Source organism: Electrona antarctica (assembly GCF_951216825.1).
Source record: "Electrona antarctica genome assembly, chromosome: 21".
Taxonomy (NCBI): Eukaryota; Metazoa; Chordata; class Actinopteri; order Myctophiformes; family Myctophidae; genus Electrona; species Electrona antarctica.
The window spans coordinates 12,884,521-12,902,654 of NC_136802.1; the positions used below are offsets into that span (position 1 = coordinate 12,884,521).

At 44.2% G+C, this 18,134-nt stretch overlaps 1 protein-coding gene across 5 annotated transcripts in view; it reads left to right on the forward strand.

The window, feature by feature from the left end:
- LOC306913665 (adhesion G protein-coupled receptor L3) overlaps window positions 1-18,134 on the forward strand; it is a 347,671-nt gene that overhangs the window by 212,106 nt on the left and 117,431 nt on the right. For all 5 annotated transcript variants that reach the window (XM_079490459.1, XM_079490461.1, XM_079490462.1 and 2 more), the window contains exon 6: window positions 1,615-2,415. In XM_079490459.1, the coding sequence (XP_079346585.1) occupies window positions 1,615-2,415 (801 nt within the window). The remainder of the gene's footprint in view (window positions 1-1,614; window positions 2,416-18,134) is intronic.

An 18,134-nucleotide genomic window follows, 5' to 3' on the forward strand; every position in this document is an offset into this window, starting at 1 on the left:
ACGGATCTCCGGATAGAACCTGTCAACGCTGTGTCAGGCTCCCAGCCTGTGCCTGAACGAAAGGAGCTTTCAGCTGTGTGTGTTTTGGTTGTTGTTTGTTGATGTACCCTGGCCCACCCCATAACTCAGACCTCAAAAATGTCGTCTTAATCCTTTATCTTTATTTTCCACCAGCCTTTGAGTATTAAGCGGAGCCAAAAGCTCTCGGCCAAAGGGCTCTTTTTTTCCCCCAAACATTTCGCCGAAGCAATTGGACACTTTTGACAAAGCATCTCTTGCCAATATTATTTGGCAGAAGAAATCCTAATGTATCAGTAAAAGTGTTATTGTTAACTGCAGCTAATATATATTGTACGGTAGACCTTCATACCTTGCTGTACTGCCTAAGTGAACGAGGAGGCTACTTATACAGACATTTTAAGCAGACATTATGCTCCCTCATTGGCAAAGCCTCGCTTTGATCGTCTCCTCTGGGACATATAAAACTACCCTCCCTTTATTTAAATTTCATATCAGAAGAAGCCTTTTCTAAAGCTCTTCTGTAAAGACGGGCAGCTTTAAATTGACTTAGAAGTCCAGTAGAATCCATACTCAAATGTAATCAGCCCATCCACTGGCCTTCATGCAGTTTGCATGAAGTAATTAGTTTAGTGTGGCGGAATAGTAAATCATGCCTCAGACAAATAAGATCTGAATATGGCTGAAATAATGGGAAATAGACTCATATCATTACATGGATTGAGTAATTACTGTGTCCATGCCCCGGTAGGGGGCAGCTGCTGCCAATAATCACAGTGTACCATTTATCAAAATCTTGTAATATTGGGTTTGTGTAATGTTATCTCTATTGGCTGTTATTTCTTAACGACTCGTGACAGAATATTTGATATGACTGAGTGGCTGTAATGAGATGGTTACATTGTAGTCATTTTCATGCTGTACACTGACCTGGCTCCTCAGCTATTCTGAAATTATATTTTGTCAGAAGAGAAAGAGGCAATATGACTTGAGCGTTGATGAGATTAAGGTGTGTGTGTGTGTGTGTGTGTGTGTGTGTGTGTGTGTGTGTGTGTGTGTGTGTGTGTGTGTGTGTGTGTGTGTGTGTGTGTGTGTGTGTGTGTGTGTGTGTTGTACTGTTGATCTGTATAACATTTTGCCTGCACATCACATTTCCCCCCCATCATGTTGGTGTACATGTGCTATTATTCTGTATGCTAATTGTCATCAGGGTCAAGGACTGCTGGGACACATGTAGTGGATTTAGACTTGCATAATTACAAAATATGGAAACAAATTTAAGTGATTGCAATTACTGCACACCTTCAAATAATATAGGTCATGATGTGTCTGTGAATCAGAATATTAGTTATTTTGGAGGCAAATGGTAAGGATTACACAATCTTCTTTAATGAATTTGAGTAGAACCGCCTCAACCCTGATGAAAATTACATACGGCAGCTCAACCTCTTGACCCTTTGCATTGGACAGGAATGAGCTTCAGAGTTGATCGTCTTTGCATTGTGTTGTCTGCAGTATAATACCTCACAAGGCTCCTCTTGCATACATACCAAAGTAACTCTCTGCTCTGTCTTTTTCCCATTTTTGGCTCCTCAGTATTCCTGTGCCCAGGGCTTCTGCGAGGGGTGTACCAGAGCGAACACCTCTTTGAATCGGACCACCAGTCTGGAGCCTGGTGCAAAGATCCCCTTCAGGCTTCTGACAAGATCTACTACATGCCCTGGACGCCTTACCGCACAGACACGTTGACCGAGTACTCCTCCAAGGAAGACTTCATCGCCGGAAGACCAACGACGACGTATAAGCTCCCGCACCGCGTCGACGGAACAGGTTTCGTCGTTTACGACGGGGCGCTTTTTTTCAACAAGGAGCGCACTCGCAACATCGTCAAGTTCGACCTGCGGACTCGCATCAAGAGCGGCGAGGCCATCATCGCCAACGCCAACTACCACGACACGTCGCCATACCGCTGGGGAGGGAAGTCGGACATCGACTTGGCGGTGGACGAAAACGGGCTGTGGGTTATTTACGCCACGGAGCAGAACAACGGGCGGATCGTCATCAGCCAGCTGAATCCGTACACGCTGCGCGTGGAGGGGACCTGGGACACGGCCTACGACAAGCGCTCTGCCTCCAACGCCTTTATGATCTGTGGAATCCTCTATGTGGTGAAGTCGGTGTACGAGGACGACGACAATGAGGCAACTGGGAACAAAATTGATTACATCTTCAACACAGAGCTAAGCAAAGACGGTTTCCTGGACATCCCTTTCCCAAACTCATACCAGTACATCGCTGCCGTGGATTACAACCCCAGGGACAATCTGCTGTATGTGTGGAACAATTACCACGTGGTCAAGTACTCCCTGGATTTTGGGGCACTGGACAACAGACTAGGTAAGCTTTATTTTTTTTGTATGTATTTGCATGTCACAAATGTGTGTCAATTTAACACAGTGGCTTAGATAAACGGTAAGGATTTCACTGTAAGCAATTCAATATATCATTACCAACCAGCTCAGTGGCCTTGTGTTTAGAGTGTCTGCCCTGGGACTGAGAGGTCGGGGTTCGATCCCCGGCCGGGTCATACTAAAGACTTTGAAAAATTGGACCCAATGCCTCCCTGCTTGGAACTCAGCATCAAGGGTTGGATTGGGGTAAGTCCCTGCTAGCGTCATATCCAGGGGATGTACTTGTACATCAAGCCGCCTCACACTACAGAAACAGGAGAGTAGGCTTGTGCCCTATGGGCCTCATGTCATGGCCCAGCAAGGCTTACCTATTCATTACCAAGGTCCGGTGACATAAGGGATGGTAGACCTACTCAGTCATACGTGGTTGATGAGTGGCCAGGTTAGACCAATCTCTCAGTCAATCTTAGGCCAATCTCTCAGTCAATCTTAGGCCAATCTCTCAGTCAATCTTAGGCCAATCTCTCAGTCAATCTTAGACCAATCTCTCAGTCAAAGCATGCGTGATTTCACGGAGAGATTGGTAGTCGTCGAATCAGACTCTCTTGATCATCGAGGTCAGGCCTGCCTACGTACACGCGCACACACACACACACACACACTCGCACACGCGCACAGACACATAACACACAGCCAGGTTGTAATAGACCCCTCTATCATTGTAAGAGAGTTTTGTCTTCCACTCCTGTTGTGAAGAATGGGCTGACCTCCAAACAGCAGTCAAGGACCCGGCCCGCTCCACTGACGGGCCGGGAAGGAGGTATAAGATGGAGCTGATGAATAGCGCTAGTAAACTGATAAATAAAGCGGATGGACGGAGTAAATGAACAAATAAAAAAGGCAGATAAACAGAGCGGAGCCGGAGTGGAGTGTGTGAGTGAGTGATTGAACGCATCCCTGCATGAACAATGAATCATTCACGTTGTTCCAGCTGCCCATCTTGATTACGGTTGAATTCTCCCTGTCCGTATTCTCTCATTATGATCTCTCTTTTAATAACTTGGCCGTAGTGCTTGTTAGGCACTGCCAGACAGACACGCTCTCTCTCTTTCTCTCTACTCTCTCTCCGTGTCCCTGAACACTTCCTCCACACCTCCCCCCCACACACACACACCCATGGGCCCTTCAGTGCATGATCTGCCGCAGGATATGAGCAACGGAGCAGGAGAGAGAGCCGCGCCTGCCCTGCGGGCCTACAGCTGGGTCCTGGCACCGTGTGCGATATAGCTCACGGTTCAGGGCGTAGCGCACGCTACAGTGCATTCGGCAGCGGGGAGTTGAGAGGAGATCTGTGACGGTTCAAAGATGTACATGTAGTCTAGTGTTTGGATGATTAGTTATTGTGCGTCGCTGATGTGAGATGCTCACGGAGCCTTATTCACTGACCTTTAGACAGGAGTTTTCATTTAATATTTGTGTCTGCAAAGTTTCCTGCAGATCATGCGCAATCCCCAGAAAGTTGAGAGGGAAATGTCTACAGTATACTGCTCAATGAGCAGTGCTCATAACTTTAAACATTAAAAAAAATGAACACGGCTCCACCAAAGCCAGTTGGCAGGATGTTAAAATTAGGCCGCTATACCGATATATCAGCACAGAGGCCAGAAATCACAGTGTATCGTATTACTTTAGTTGAAACAAAACTACGTCATTGGCCACAAATTCCACAATTCTATATAATCAGTGTAATGCGGTGGTCCAATATAGTGAAACATCCCTCCTAATAGTTGTAACAAGACTAAGAGCTGAAAAGCTCTTTGTGTGTCCCCTTGTGGTCATGCTGCTGCTCCAGTTTCATGGCAATCTGGCCATTTCAAGATGTCTTGTGTTATGTACAGTATCTAGAGGACGGACTGCCCCACCCCCAGCTATTAATTTCAATGAAAGTTGCTGACCTGCGTTTGACTTGAGCACCGAGCAGGCGCACTATGGGCTTCAATTAGCAGAGGAGTTTTAAATGCAGAAGTATTGCAATCCCATATTTGACCACCAGGGTCTGGGGGCTTGGTTTTGGCCTACAGGTGGCTCCAGAGGAACGGCCATGGAGTCACCGATAATCAGTAGGGTCCATCCTCCGGAGTGCAAGAAGATGCACAGCTGCCATCAGCAATTAGCTGAACTTAACTCCATTATTAACCAGTCATGGAAAAAACGTAGCTCACGAGCAGTGTTGATTTCGTCGACTAATACTAAGGCGCAAAATGTTCGACTTTTTTCACTGATGAAAACTAAATGGAAACTAAGCTACGATGACTAAAACTAAGACTAAATATATTGACAATTTCGTCAACAAATAAAAACTAGACTAAAATGTTAGAAAGGTACTAGTGGACAAGAGATCCAGTATAAGTCATTTTACACTTGGTTGCATGCTGAAAATAGCCGATCTACAATATCACAACGTGTCGCGCTGCGACGCGTTGTGAGCTTGTAGATCTGCTATTTTCAGCAAGTGTAAAATCAGCCATTACGACGGCATCAAGGCCCGCCAAAATACATTTTAGTCGACTAAATCAACTGTTGATTTAGTCGACTAAAATCTTATGATATTTAGTCGACTAACACTAAAACATTCCAGGGGACTAAAATGTTACTAAGACTAAATGAAAACTATTCAAAAGACTATGACTAAAACCAAAATTTGCTGCCAAATGTATCGTTCATTCTATCTCCTCGTGGTCATCATCTGATCACATTGGTTACGGCGGGGCTCCACTGGACGCGTGTGACGCGGGTCAAAAAACGAACCGGGGCAATTTTAAAGCAGTCACCGAACGCAGCGCAACGCAACGCATCGTAGGCAGTGGAGCCACCCTTCATTGATTAAAAAGGGAACATTCCCTGACGGTGACAGAGACGCAACGCTGACGCGTCCAATGGAGCCCCGGCGTTAGTCTTCACCCTTCCCTATTTAGACACTAGTCTGGCATTAAGCCTCCAAAGGCCAGACCAAAGAAAAAAAAAAAAAGTCTGATTTATATTTTGTCATATGATATAAATAACGGTAATGGGTCGCACACACCGAGACTGCATTTCAGTCATTTATTCTTGCATTTTGGAGACAGGAGACAAAACGTTTGGGCTATCCAGCCTTCATTAGTGTGGAGAGTGTCTGAATGTTAAGTTCCTTTTAAAGGAGTGGTGACATAGTGCAGGTGCATGTAATCACCGCTAATCACCTCACATCACACACCCCATGGGTGATCACACACTGGAATTGGTAATGTTATAAAAGTCTCTGTTAGCAATCAACAAAGTGACTAGCAATTACATCTCATAAAATATACATTATACAAAGCAAAACAGTTTCGGAATTGTCTTAAACAAAGCTGATGCAGGTCGCTGAGGACATCAGGCTTTTTTCTTTTTGCCGTTCATAAATACTTTGTCATATGGCAGCTTGTTGTCTTTGCTATTTTTGGTGTGCAACACTGTTGTACGACCAAGCATTAATTTAAGCATTATAACATGAATATTTGCAGCTGTCTGAATTACCCGACAGCTGCATACTGTACTGTACTTGCTGCTGTGGCTTCCTGGCCTGCAAAGGTTTGACCTTTTCCAACCTCACTCCACTCTGAAAATAACTTTGGGCCTGCGATGTCTAACTGTATTCTTGCTGACACACAGAATACAAAACACCATAAAACGACACTCAACAACCAGCAGTGGTGCAAAGTAACTAAGTATACAAGTAGCCTACCATACTTAGGTACTTAGGTTAGGTATTTCTACTTTATTGGAGTAGTTTTCAGTACTTCTGCTCCAATACATCTCAGAGACAAATATTGTGAAAAGTAAACTTTAGTTACTAGTTACAATGCGACACGTCAGGGATGTGCAGAGAGTGTTAGAGAGGCAGGGGCTGACATCCCGTAAGAGGGCACTTTTGGACTAAAATAGCAGATCTACAAGCTCACAACGCGTCGCGCTGCGACGCGTTGCGAGCTTGTAGATCAGCTATTTTCGGGGCGCAACCCTTACTCAGCACTCTTTAGCTAGTGGAGATGCGGTGTAACGACCTGGATTTCTAAACACATGTGTTCAGCGCAAAATGCTGCATTCAAGTTCAGGAGACTTCGGTGAAAAAAAAGGAATTCTCCTGAATGCTGCCTTACAGCATGGAAAAGAGTGGTCTGGAAAGGGCAGTTGTTTTACAGACAGGTAAAAGGGCATGGGCTGAAGCCCCCTTTGATGTCTAAGGCCTCACTCACACCTTTCGATCTATCATACAACATTGATGCATGCTAGATGTAAGCAAGATGTAAGTGTCATGGCCACCCCAGTGCATTTCCAATAGAAGTCACATGGTTTGATACAACATTTTGGACTACAAGCTGTTGTATGGCTTTCGGCTGTGTTTCGACTGCCCCCCTCCCCCTCATACAACACAAATGTTGTGTCAAACCATGTGACTCCCATTGGAAATGCATTGCGAGCTTGCATCAGCTATACATCTCATACAACAAGCATACATCAATCTGTTGCGACCGTGTGAGTCGCCCCTATGTGTGCACGTCCCTGCGACACGTTGTGCGGTTGTAGATCTGCTGTTTTCAAAAGATTTTTATACAATACAACAATCAACTGTATAAGTTGATGAAAACTTGCGAAATGGGACATTCTGCATGATGAGTACTATCTATTTTTGGTATTTTAAGTACATTTTGATACCAATACTTTTGTGCTTTTACTCAAGTAAATGTTGAATTCCGGACTTTTACTCGTAACAGTGTTTCTACATTGCAGTATTGATACTTTTACTCAAGTATAAAAATGTAATACTTTTATTTCCACCACTCCCCAACCACGGGCATAATAAATATAAGTTTGGTTGTTTGTCTCCAACACCTGCTTTTGTCTGCTGGGCTGGCTAGAAGATAGATTCACGGCTGACGGAAATACTGTACGGTTGGTGATCTCTTGTTTTATGCCATTCATAAAGGGATAAAGAGAAGACTCATTTATTTCTCTGCACTTGGTGAGCAACTCAAAGCAAGCCTTCAAGGTTGTGAAAGTGCTGAGCGTAAACCACTGTTGGGAGACATAATTGCTGTCAGTGTGACAGATGCCATAGTCCTTTTAAGTAAGCAGGCTGGCTTTCAAGGACACACAATACATGCCAATGTCTTCTTCCATGACAACTGCAGCTGCTCTTAATTTAAATTCATTTGTTTGGCCTGGGGCGGGGGGGGGGGGGGGGGGGGGGGGGGGGGTCCACATATAATGTTCATATTTCTCAGGAAAAAAAGATCCCCTTTGGACTCTGACTTTGTGCCATTCATGCACATAGTTTTTCATAATTTGATGAACTATGCAGTGGTGAGTACAGTAGGACATTTTTCTTTCTTCTAAAAAGTGAAGAACAAAAAGTAATGAATGTGAACAAAATGAATGAACAAATGCAAGCACTAGAAATAAGTTTGTTTTGAAACCTCTTAGCTTCATGGCAACAAAACATGGGCTTGTCTAATTTCACTCGCAAACACACGCACACACACACACACACACACACACACACACACACACACACACACACACACACACACACACACACACACACACACACACACACACACACACACACACACTAAATACAGTATAATATTCCCCCAATAATAACGAATGGCCTTTCTCGAGAAAAAAAAGTATAACCCCATTGCACCCTGTGCCTCACTTTGAGCCCGTATTATGTACTGTTTTACTATCAGTGGTGGCATTAGAAACACCCAAATGTGCTGATGCCATGCCCTAGAGAGTAGTAGACCATGGGCTCCATTTTTGTCACCGCTAAACCCCTTATCCCTAAACTTCTTTGCCTTATTTTACTATTTTGAAAAACATTTTTGAATAGTTCAACTAGCCAATCTACATTGACACATTGTGAGCTTGTAGACCATTTTAACTATTCAAAGATGTTTTGCAGAATAGTATAAAAAGGCAAAGAAGTTTAGGGATAAGGGGTTTAGCAGTGACGAAAATGGAGCCCCATGTGCCATTGCTGCCATGGATCGCTTAAATAGAGCCCTTAGTCCTGTTTCAATCAGGACATATCTAGGCTACCATTAAATATGCATTTCATGTGAAAAACAAACTAAGTAAAGACATAAGGAACATACAGTAGTAAGCAGTAGAGAAAAAGACTAGGGGCTCCATTTTCGTCACCGCTAAACCCCTTATCCCTAAACTTCTTTGCCTTTTTTTTACTATTTTGAAGAACATTTTTGAATAGTTCAACTAGCCAATCTACATTGACACGTTGCGAGCTTGTAGACTGACCATTTTAACTATTCCAAAATGTTTTGCAAAATAGTAAAAATAGGCAAAGAAGTTTAGGGATAAGGGGTTTAGCGGTGACGAAAATGGAGCCCTAGAGCTCCTAAGAGGCTGATTCATGGTCTAAAATAGTAACACATTCACAATACTGTATTTAAAATGAAAACAATAACCCTTGTACTGCTACTGTACTGTAGGTCTCATGCTCTGGAGAGTTAAATACACGTCCTAGCTTTATACTGTACAGAACTCTGACCTTAAGGCCGACTTGAGAAATCATACACGCTCTCAGCTTCAGACTTTCATTTCATTTATTTATTTATTTCGAACATATTAAAACATAAATGAACAGGCAAAGGAAATAAAGGAAGAACTAGATTTAAAATAATAATAAAACAAAAAAATAAAACAATTAAGGGATATCTAATATCCTTATAGTTTATGTTCGAAGGGATAGGACTTTTTTTCTATCCCTTCTTCAGACTGCCCCCTTTTGTGTCTGCCACAATGAGCAACACTGACTGCTCAAGCCTGATAATCACAGGCAGCCACTTGAGAGAGAATTTGCCCTGGTCTCAGATGCCTTGCCACTGGTGTCTGTCTGCAGAAATGGTCACTTTGTTGTCAGACGCAGTGGTGGACAAAGTCCTCAACCCCAGCACTTGAGTCATAGTAGATATTACGTGGTCAAATATTACTCCACTACATGTTTTAAAATTGCTCTGCTTTGAACTTGCTCCCTAGCGTTCCCATGGCCGTTAGCCTTGATATGGACATTCACATATCATATTGTCGCTGTCGAGCAGAAGCCTCATATCTCTATATTCTATTTTTCTTATATAAATGAATGCCCTACGCGATCATACTACAGCGTCAAAGTATCAAAAGTAGCAGATGCACAAGCGCAAAATGCAAAAAGTATCGTATCTACTTTTGCTATTTTTGAATTTGAATCCTGAAAAGTAACAGTTTCGGACATCACGCAGTTTCCACCCGACAGAGACGTTAAGAAAGTATTATCTGTTTATTCATTAAGACTGTTTTGTATTGATTGTATATTGATCTCTATGCTCTCTACCAGTAACCTCAAGCACATTTACCATTATGCTGCATTGCTGCCAGAACAATTCCATTGTTCGACCACATTCAAAAGGAACATATCGTACTGTGTAGAATATTGATCACACGAATCGGCCAATGCAGCAAGGTCAACTGAAGCCTCGGTACGGTATCTCCCTCGCTTCAGGTCAACTGAAGCCTCGGTACGGTATCTCCCTCGCTTCAGGTCAACTGAAGCCTCGGTACGGTATCTCCCTCGCTTCAGCAAGGTCAACTGAAGCCTCGGTACGGTATCTCCCTCGCTTCAGCTTTCAGTGTTTTGTGTTCTGGACCAGGGACGTGCACACATAGACAGCAAAGGGGGCTTCAGCCCCTGCCCTTTTACCCGTCTGTGAAACAACTGCCCTCTCCAGACAACGAATGCAGCATTTACTATGGTGAAAGAACTGCAAATGCCACACTCCATGTCGTTACACCGCATCTCCAGTAGGTAAAGATTGCTGTGTTGTGCCCCAAAAATAGCTGATCTACAAGCTCTCAAGAGCTTGTAGATCAACTATCTGCTATTTTCGCTGTTTTTGTCCAAAAGTGCCCTCTTACGAGATTTCAGCCCCTGCCTCTCTCACACTCTCTGCACGTCCCTGTTCTGGATCAACCTCCCAGCAGTGAAATGTGCCGTTAGGCCCCGGGATAAAGGAACCTTTGCTATCCCTTTTGCGTTCTTGTGCTATCAGCATAGAGTGAGAGGAGTAGGAGGAGGAGGAGGATGAGGGGGTGGGAGGACTGCAGGATATGGCACAGTTGGTGTCATAGATACCCTCGCGTTTTAGCATGCCTGTTATCTTGCCACATGTTGCCATCTGGCCAGGGCGCCGTGCCAGCGCAGAGATGAAGAGAGCCCGAGGCGACGCCGTCGACCTTCATACAACAACTGGCATGTTTTGAGAGCCCCGGCCCAGTCAGCAGTACAGTAACACAGATCAACTAAATTGATTACGAAGAGGGCTACGAAAAAAAACCACAGAGCTATTATTGCGTTTGCTCCGAGAGAGATCGAATTTAGCCTATACGGTCAAAGGCACAACCTGTTGTGCCTTTGGACGGCATACTGTACACCGACTGCATGAAACAAATTGACTGGACCGGGATAGTAAACACTGCAGGGTTGCATACTTATCTCTGGCATCTGCTGTCCAAGAGCAGTTAGATCTACAGTACAGTGCCGCCCGTTCAACAGATGGGAAGATACAGACAAGTTCAAGAGGAGAGAAAACCCAAGGACACTAGCATGTTAAGGCATCAATTACCTGGACCCGGGAGACCTTGGCCGTGTCCAAAATACTACTCAATATAGTCCACTATACAGAGGTTCCCATTATTTAGTGCTGTCGGATTATTGTACAGTATAGTATAGTTTAGTGGACTCATCTTTCGTCACAATGCACTGTGAAAAGTAGGGTCCAACCGATGGTCACAAGCCAAACACCATATACCATCATGCTGAAAGAAAGATTACAGATGAACAAGAGGAGAGAGAGAGCCACATAAACAAAATGATATGTGCTAGTCCATACCCGTACTGGGATATGACATACCCAATGCCAACTACCCCCCCCCCCCCCCCCCCCCCCCCCTCTCTCTCTCTCTCTCTCTCTCTCTCTCTCTCTCTATCCCCCTCCCCCACTCACTCTCTCTCTGCTTCCTCTCTCTCTCCCACCGTCTCTCGGTTCCCCTCTCTCTCTCCCCCCTCGCTCTGCCAATCACAGCGCAGAATGAAACACCTCCCAGCCAATCACAGCGTGCAATACGTGCAGACCATTCCGTACACAAATTTCATCCTTAAATTTTGAGGACACAATTACTAAACTGCTTACAGTAGTTAGATTAGATATATGTAATATGTATACAGATAATTATTAGGCATGCTCCACCAGCTGAGGTTGATCTGTCAAGAAAATCAGGAACTTGCAGCAGAGAATGTACTCTAGTCTAGACCTTATAAACCTTTCCATTTTAATTTAAACTGTAGGATTTTACAGCTATTTTAGAAATTGGTTTTATCTTTTGTGTGTTTGGCAAGATATGCAAACAGGACCAAGCCAGGTAACAGTGGGAAATCGTATAAACAGCAAAAAGCCATCGCCTTAATGCAAAATAATTATAATAACATTCACAACCATCTGTTAATAAACTATCCAGTATTTAAATAATAAACCTTTCCATTGTCTTGATCCTTAAAGGTCACACGTTGCAGTGCAAGTAATGTCATTTTAATCGGTAGCACAGCATCAGCAGGAACCACGCCGTGTCATTTCCAACTCTATGCCAGAAAACCATATTTTGCATGCTGCACCGAAACCATCTCCAATTGGAGCTCGCTTGCAAATGTAGGCTCCATGGTTATTTGCTCCCTACATGCTCATTACATGGCTGCTGCACTCCTTGCATAGGATAATCATTTCCAGGGCAAGGGTGCTGACACAACTGGGTCTAGGGGTTAGGATTACAATAGTCATTTATTTTTCCAGCACGCGTGCACGCTTGTGCACGCACGCACGCACGCACGCACGCACGCACGCTTGTGCACGCACGCACGCACGCACGCTTGTGCACGCTTGTGCACGCACGCACGCACGGTCAGTCTTTCTGCAGAAGCTTTTGGAGACACAATGGGACTCTGTTCATAATGCACCTTGAGATGTTTGGCATTCAGATATATGGAGCGCTTTAGTCCATCCCGTGCTGCTTGTTTGACTGAGGCACCATGGCGGAACAGTAATATGCTAGGGTGTTGTATCGTGTTACGCTGTGCAGTTTTAACCCATGAAGACCTGAGGCCGCATTCTACAAATGCCTTATAACTCAGTAGTTCTCAAACCTTTTTGTGCCAAGGACCCCCCCCAAAAAGTATGTATTTGGCCGCGGACCCCCATCTGAAAATGTTTTGTGCCATATATATATATACTCTAGTCTATATATATGCACTGACAGTCTGACACCGATGGTTTGCGGGACTGTGGCTCAAGAGGTAGAGCAGGTCGTCCAATGATCCATGGGTCGGCGGTTCGAATCCCGGCTCCTCCTGTCCACATGTCGAAGTGTCCTTGAGCAAGACACTGAACCCCAAATTGCTCCCGATGTGCTGGTTGGTACCTTGCATGGCTTCCGCCGCAATCGGTGTATGAATGTGTGTGAAATTGTGAATGGGTGAATGTAATGCACAATCTATGTAAAGCACCTTGGATAAAGGCGCTATATAAATGCACCATTTACCATTTACCATTTAACTGCTTCTCATCATATCGCCGTATCGGGTTTCCAAAACCATTATTTTTCAGGAAATGAAGCACCTGAGTTCCAATGGATACATTTGAGTTATTACTGTATGTAGTCACAAGCTCTCGTTTCATCAGTTAAATATATTAAACACAGACAGACTTAACCACTTTCACTTGAAAATGTTTCGAAAACTGGTGGTGTACAGTACAAGCTCAGTCACAATTGCCTCACGTTGCAATAAGATCGGGTAATATTGCTCTACTTTTGTGTGACTATATGGAGAATTAATGTACGGGAAGAAAAAAGGATATAATATGGAGATTAGAGATACAGGTTTTCTGCCCAACAGCAACGATAAGGCTCTGGAATGTGAACAGAAAAACAACAAGCAAAAACTTTGGCAATTTCAGTAGGCGAGCTCATGTTTCAAGCAGGCCCAGGATATGGCATGTTAATTTTCTCCAGTCAGAGTCCATCGTTATGCATCACATGGCTTTATCTCCCCCGACCTCCCTCCCTCCCTCCCTCCCTCCCACCCACCTACTGTACCTCTGACTGGCCATACATCATTGGCTATGCCGGCTCTTAGCTTGATCTTGAAATCATACAGAGACCACCTGTGTAGTGAGAGGACTGGCAGCCCATTCCTCAATTAAGGCCAACATCCCCATCCATCCATCTCAGCATGACACGCACAGAAATGAGGAGAAAATGAAGAGGGTGCAAAAAATATTCAGAGGCCCCTTTTCCACCGTGTAGTCCATGAGCCTGCAGTTAGTCCATGGGGCTTAGGTTAGTCCATGAGCCTGCAGAGACCTCCAAAACTGGAGCGTTAATTATACATTTGAGTGGGCAAAACCATACCTATATTCAATTGTTTATAGGACCAATGTAAGTAAATTAATATACTGTATGATAACCCTTCCACAGGAGTAGCTTTTTCATATTTATCACACATTTTGCAATTTTCACCGACAGTAGACGTGATAGGTGAATAGGTACAAATTTAATTAATAGTTATCACCATGAAACTTCCCCAGGTTCCCAACAGTGCGTGCGTATGTGCGTGCGTGCGTGCGTGCGTGCACGTGCGTGCGTGCGTGCATGCGTGCGTGCGTGCGTCCGTGTCTGATGGCAATATGCTACGACAGCATGTCTATTGTGCATTCAAAATTGGCCTAGATTATGTGTGCATATCAATACTGTAAATGTACCATATATTTGCATAATTTGGATCTAAATTTGTATCCTTGGTTTTGTCACAGTGCTTTGTGTGCATAATTTGCATACATATGTACATGAATACAGCATGCATAAAGATGAGACAGAGCATTATAGCACACATTTGCCTGGCTCTCTGTGTGTGTGTGTGTGCGTGTGCGTGTGCGTGCGCCTGCGAGAGAAAAAGCAGCAAAAGAGAAAGTGTGTGTGCAAATGTCATTTAACATATGTGTGCGAGTGTGTGCAGCATCTCAATGCCACTTGTATGCTTCTACATGGCTAGCGCACGTCTGTGCCGTGTCATTTGACTCGCGGCACAGTAAGTGCCTCTCCGGGGCCTGTTGTCCGCGGGCGCACACGCATACATATCAGTCCTGTGCATTATGCTTCTCCGCGCAACCTCCATAGATGCCCTCTCCAGTCTCGGGGAGCGAGTCGGGGGGGGATGAGAGAGAGAGGGAGACGAGGAATTAATTGCCAAACAATGCATAGCTCCCATCCATTACGGGCTCTCATCATGTCAGATGATATCGAAGCATTACCGGATGTCTGGCCACATAATTTACCGCACCCCCCCCCCCCCCCTCCATCTCCTCCTCCTAAGCCCCCCCCCCCCCTCCCCCCGCCCTGCTGTCACTCTCTGACAGATTTGTGGGTCTGCCACAAAAGGCCCCATTAAACGACAGGAGTTTTATCATCATTTTCTTCCCACTCATCCTCCCCAGCCTCATCCCCCAGCATGCCCCCCCCCCCTCCCCTCCCCACCCTCGCCACATGAGGACATGCGTCGCATTTTTGGGGGATCGTATGACATGAACACGAGCGACAAGCTAGACGGTGGAGTTGAGTGAGTCACGCCATGATGAAGGGAGGGATTGAGACGGAGGAGGAGGAGAGCTTAGAGACGGTTATGCTGTACTTGGTGGTGTGGCGGTGTCGCACACCAAAAATAGCTGATCTACAGCACAAGCTCACAACGTGTTGCAGCATGAAGTCAAGCCATACATACAGTCCACTGTATATACCTTATGGAAAGGTTTAACTCCATGAACGCTAGCGTCCCTATTATGTGCCTGTCGAGATTCTGTGAAAATAGCATGTCTTTAAGCTCACAACGTGTCACAAACTCACAACACGACGCTTTGTGAGCTTGTAGATTGGCTTTTTTCATCAAAGAGATATTGATGTTGCCAAGTATAGACCCTTGGGGGACCTCGGTCAACTATGTAAGGGTAGCTCATGGCTTTTAAATTCCGATCCATTGTACTGTACAACATCAAGTGAAAAAAAAATCAGGTGGTGAAATTAAAAGAACTCCAAGGCACTACTCCGTTCAGTATAGTTAAAACGCCTTTTTTTTGTCCATGGTTTGATGGCAAAGAAAAATGGAAACGCAGATGACCATCGCATGTTGGCCCTAAGGCCCTCATCAGGGTTCATTAGTTACTGTATGACGGACACAACATGTCATTATATAGCGACCACAAACTGTCAATCATCAATACATTATCTCATGTACAACATGCAGATACTCTTCTTGCACCTTAAAGCTGCTATAAGCAATAATATGTCACATTTTGAATTACCTTTTTATTTTTTATTTTTTTGGTATGCAGACAGCCAGCAATGGGTAGAACGCTCCCAAAACAAATGTAGTCTCTGTGACACATCTAGGGGCCACAATCTGCATTCAAAGATGTTCCTAGAAGCTTTGTCATTGGTCGATTTGCCTTTCTGCTTCCTGATTGGTTAGTCATTGCGACCGGGTTTTCGACCAATGACAAAGCATCTAGGAACATCTTTGAATGCAGATTGTGGCCCCTAGATGTGTCACAGAGACTAAATTATTTTTGGGAGCGTTCTACCCATTGCTGGCTGTCTGAATACCAAAAAAAGTCATTAAAATGTTGACATATTATTGCTTATAGCAGCTTTAATGTCTATATAAGGAACAGTGCACACCAGCTGCTACTGTATGCTCATGCACCATATGTCTAAGACCTTGTGTACATACTGTACTGTACTGCACTGCACGGATGGATATGCTATGTGACAGGGTTGTCTGTAACATAATTGCATAAGTTGTCCACTGGAACAATGCAGCATCGATGCATGCGAATGCAGCATTGTCAGGAGAAAATGTAAAGCTATTTTTGAATCACTCCAGCGTTTACATTTATAACGATTTGGGGGCAGCAGGTCCTAATTAGGCTGCACTGTACTGTAAACTGCCTTGGCTTGTGTGTGTGTGTGTGTGTGTGTGTGTGTGTGTGTGTGTGTGTGTGTGTGTGTGTGTGTGTGTGTGTGTGTGTGTGTGTGTGTGTGTGTGTGTGTGTGTGTGTGTGTGTGTGTGTGTGTGTGTGTGTGTGTTGTTTTTTTTTTAAATCGCAGTGGAGGTGAATTACTGCTCCTATCAGAAGATGTAAGCATGCATGAAGGTATGAATGCGGTTCAAATATGAACAGTGGGAGGTAATTGGGTGCAACACAAGGCTGGTGGTAGTCGCTCTTTCTGTCCGACGCTTCCCCGTATTCACCCGAAAGCCCTTTTACGTCTCTTTTGATCTGCACAACTTTTCTTTTGAGAGCCGGCGAAGCCCAGTGAGCCCACTGTCTGGTGCAGAAATGATTAGTCACAAACCAGATTCATTTCAAAACAGCGTCGGCTTCTTCCCGGAGAGGAGTGAATAGGTCTTATCTAATTGTAGAAGCCATGAGCCCTGGGATGCACAGAGAGGGGCTAATTAGTGAGGAGGAATGAATGCTTTGAAATGAAGCACAAAGCCCTGTGTGTGGCTGGAAACCGGCTTCATGCGTCTTCGCAGAGAGGATGTTGACGCAGGCGGGGCATGGAGTGTAGAAATGATGAGTCTTTTGCGATGAGAGGATCGTGTGAAGTGTAGAGGGAAGCATCCTCTGTGGATTAAGATTCATAGATTAAGATATATATTATATAGATGACCAGTGTTTCTCAACCTTTTTGGGCTCAGTACACTCCATGTAAATAACGTTTTCATCCAAGGCACCCCTGAATTACTTATACGTTATAGCACCTTACATAATAAGGGTACATGTAGTTCCCCCCCCTAAGTTACAGTATATCGCGAAGTAAACTTGAGAGAATAAAATTATCAACACGTGTTATGCAACGTGTTGTGAGCTTTTAGATTGGCTATTTTTGGCAAAGAGATATAGTGTAGATCGAAAAAGAACGCACCAAGTTCAGAGCAACTCAGGTCTGTTGTATTAAATATAGTGGTTAAATTGAAATGATATAGCAATGAATTCCAAATATCAAAGTATTCTGCGGCACCCCTGGACTTGTGTCACCCTGATATAGACCAGTTTGGCCTTTTACCATGCATGTTTATGTGCTTTCTCAAAGGGAAACACCACCATTTTTTCCTATCTATAATTATTGTAGTAACCCGCCGTTGGTGTAGAAAGTCAAGTACTTGAAAGCCATAATTGAGTAAAATTAAACATATCTTACATATCTTAACACATTGTGTGCCCACACAACACTTTCAAAATAGTGACCCAGGGTGCCCAAAGTTATTTTTGTATATATATATATATTTTTTTTTAAGACGTCCACAGACGTCCTGGGCACCGCATAGCGGTAATTCCCAAGACGTCTGTGGACGTCTTGGACACAGGAAGTGTTAAGTGAAAATTAAAGTCACCCATAAGTAGCTCACATAAAATGTTCGTATCAAAACTATCTGGAGTCAAAATGTGACCAAGTGTCCAAAGTTCAAGTAGCATATTATGAATTTGGTTATAAATGATTTAATACAGTTTTGATATT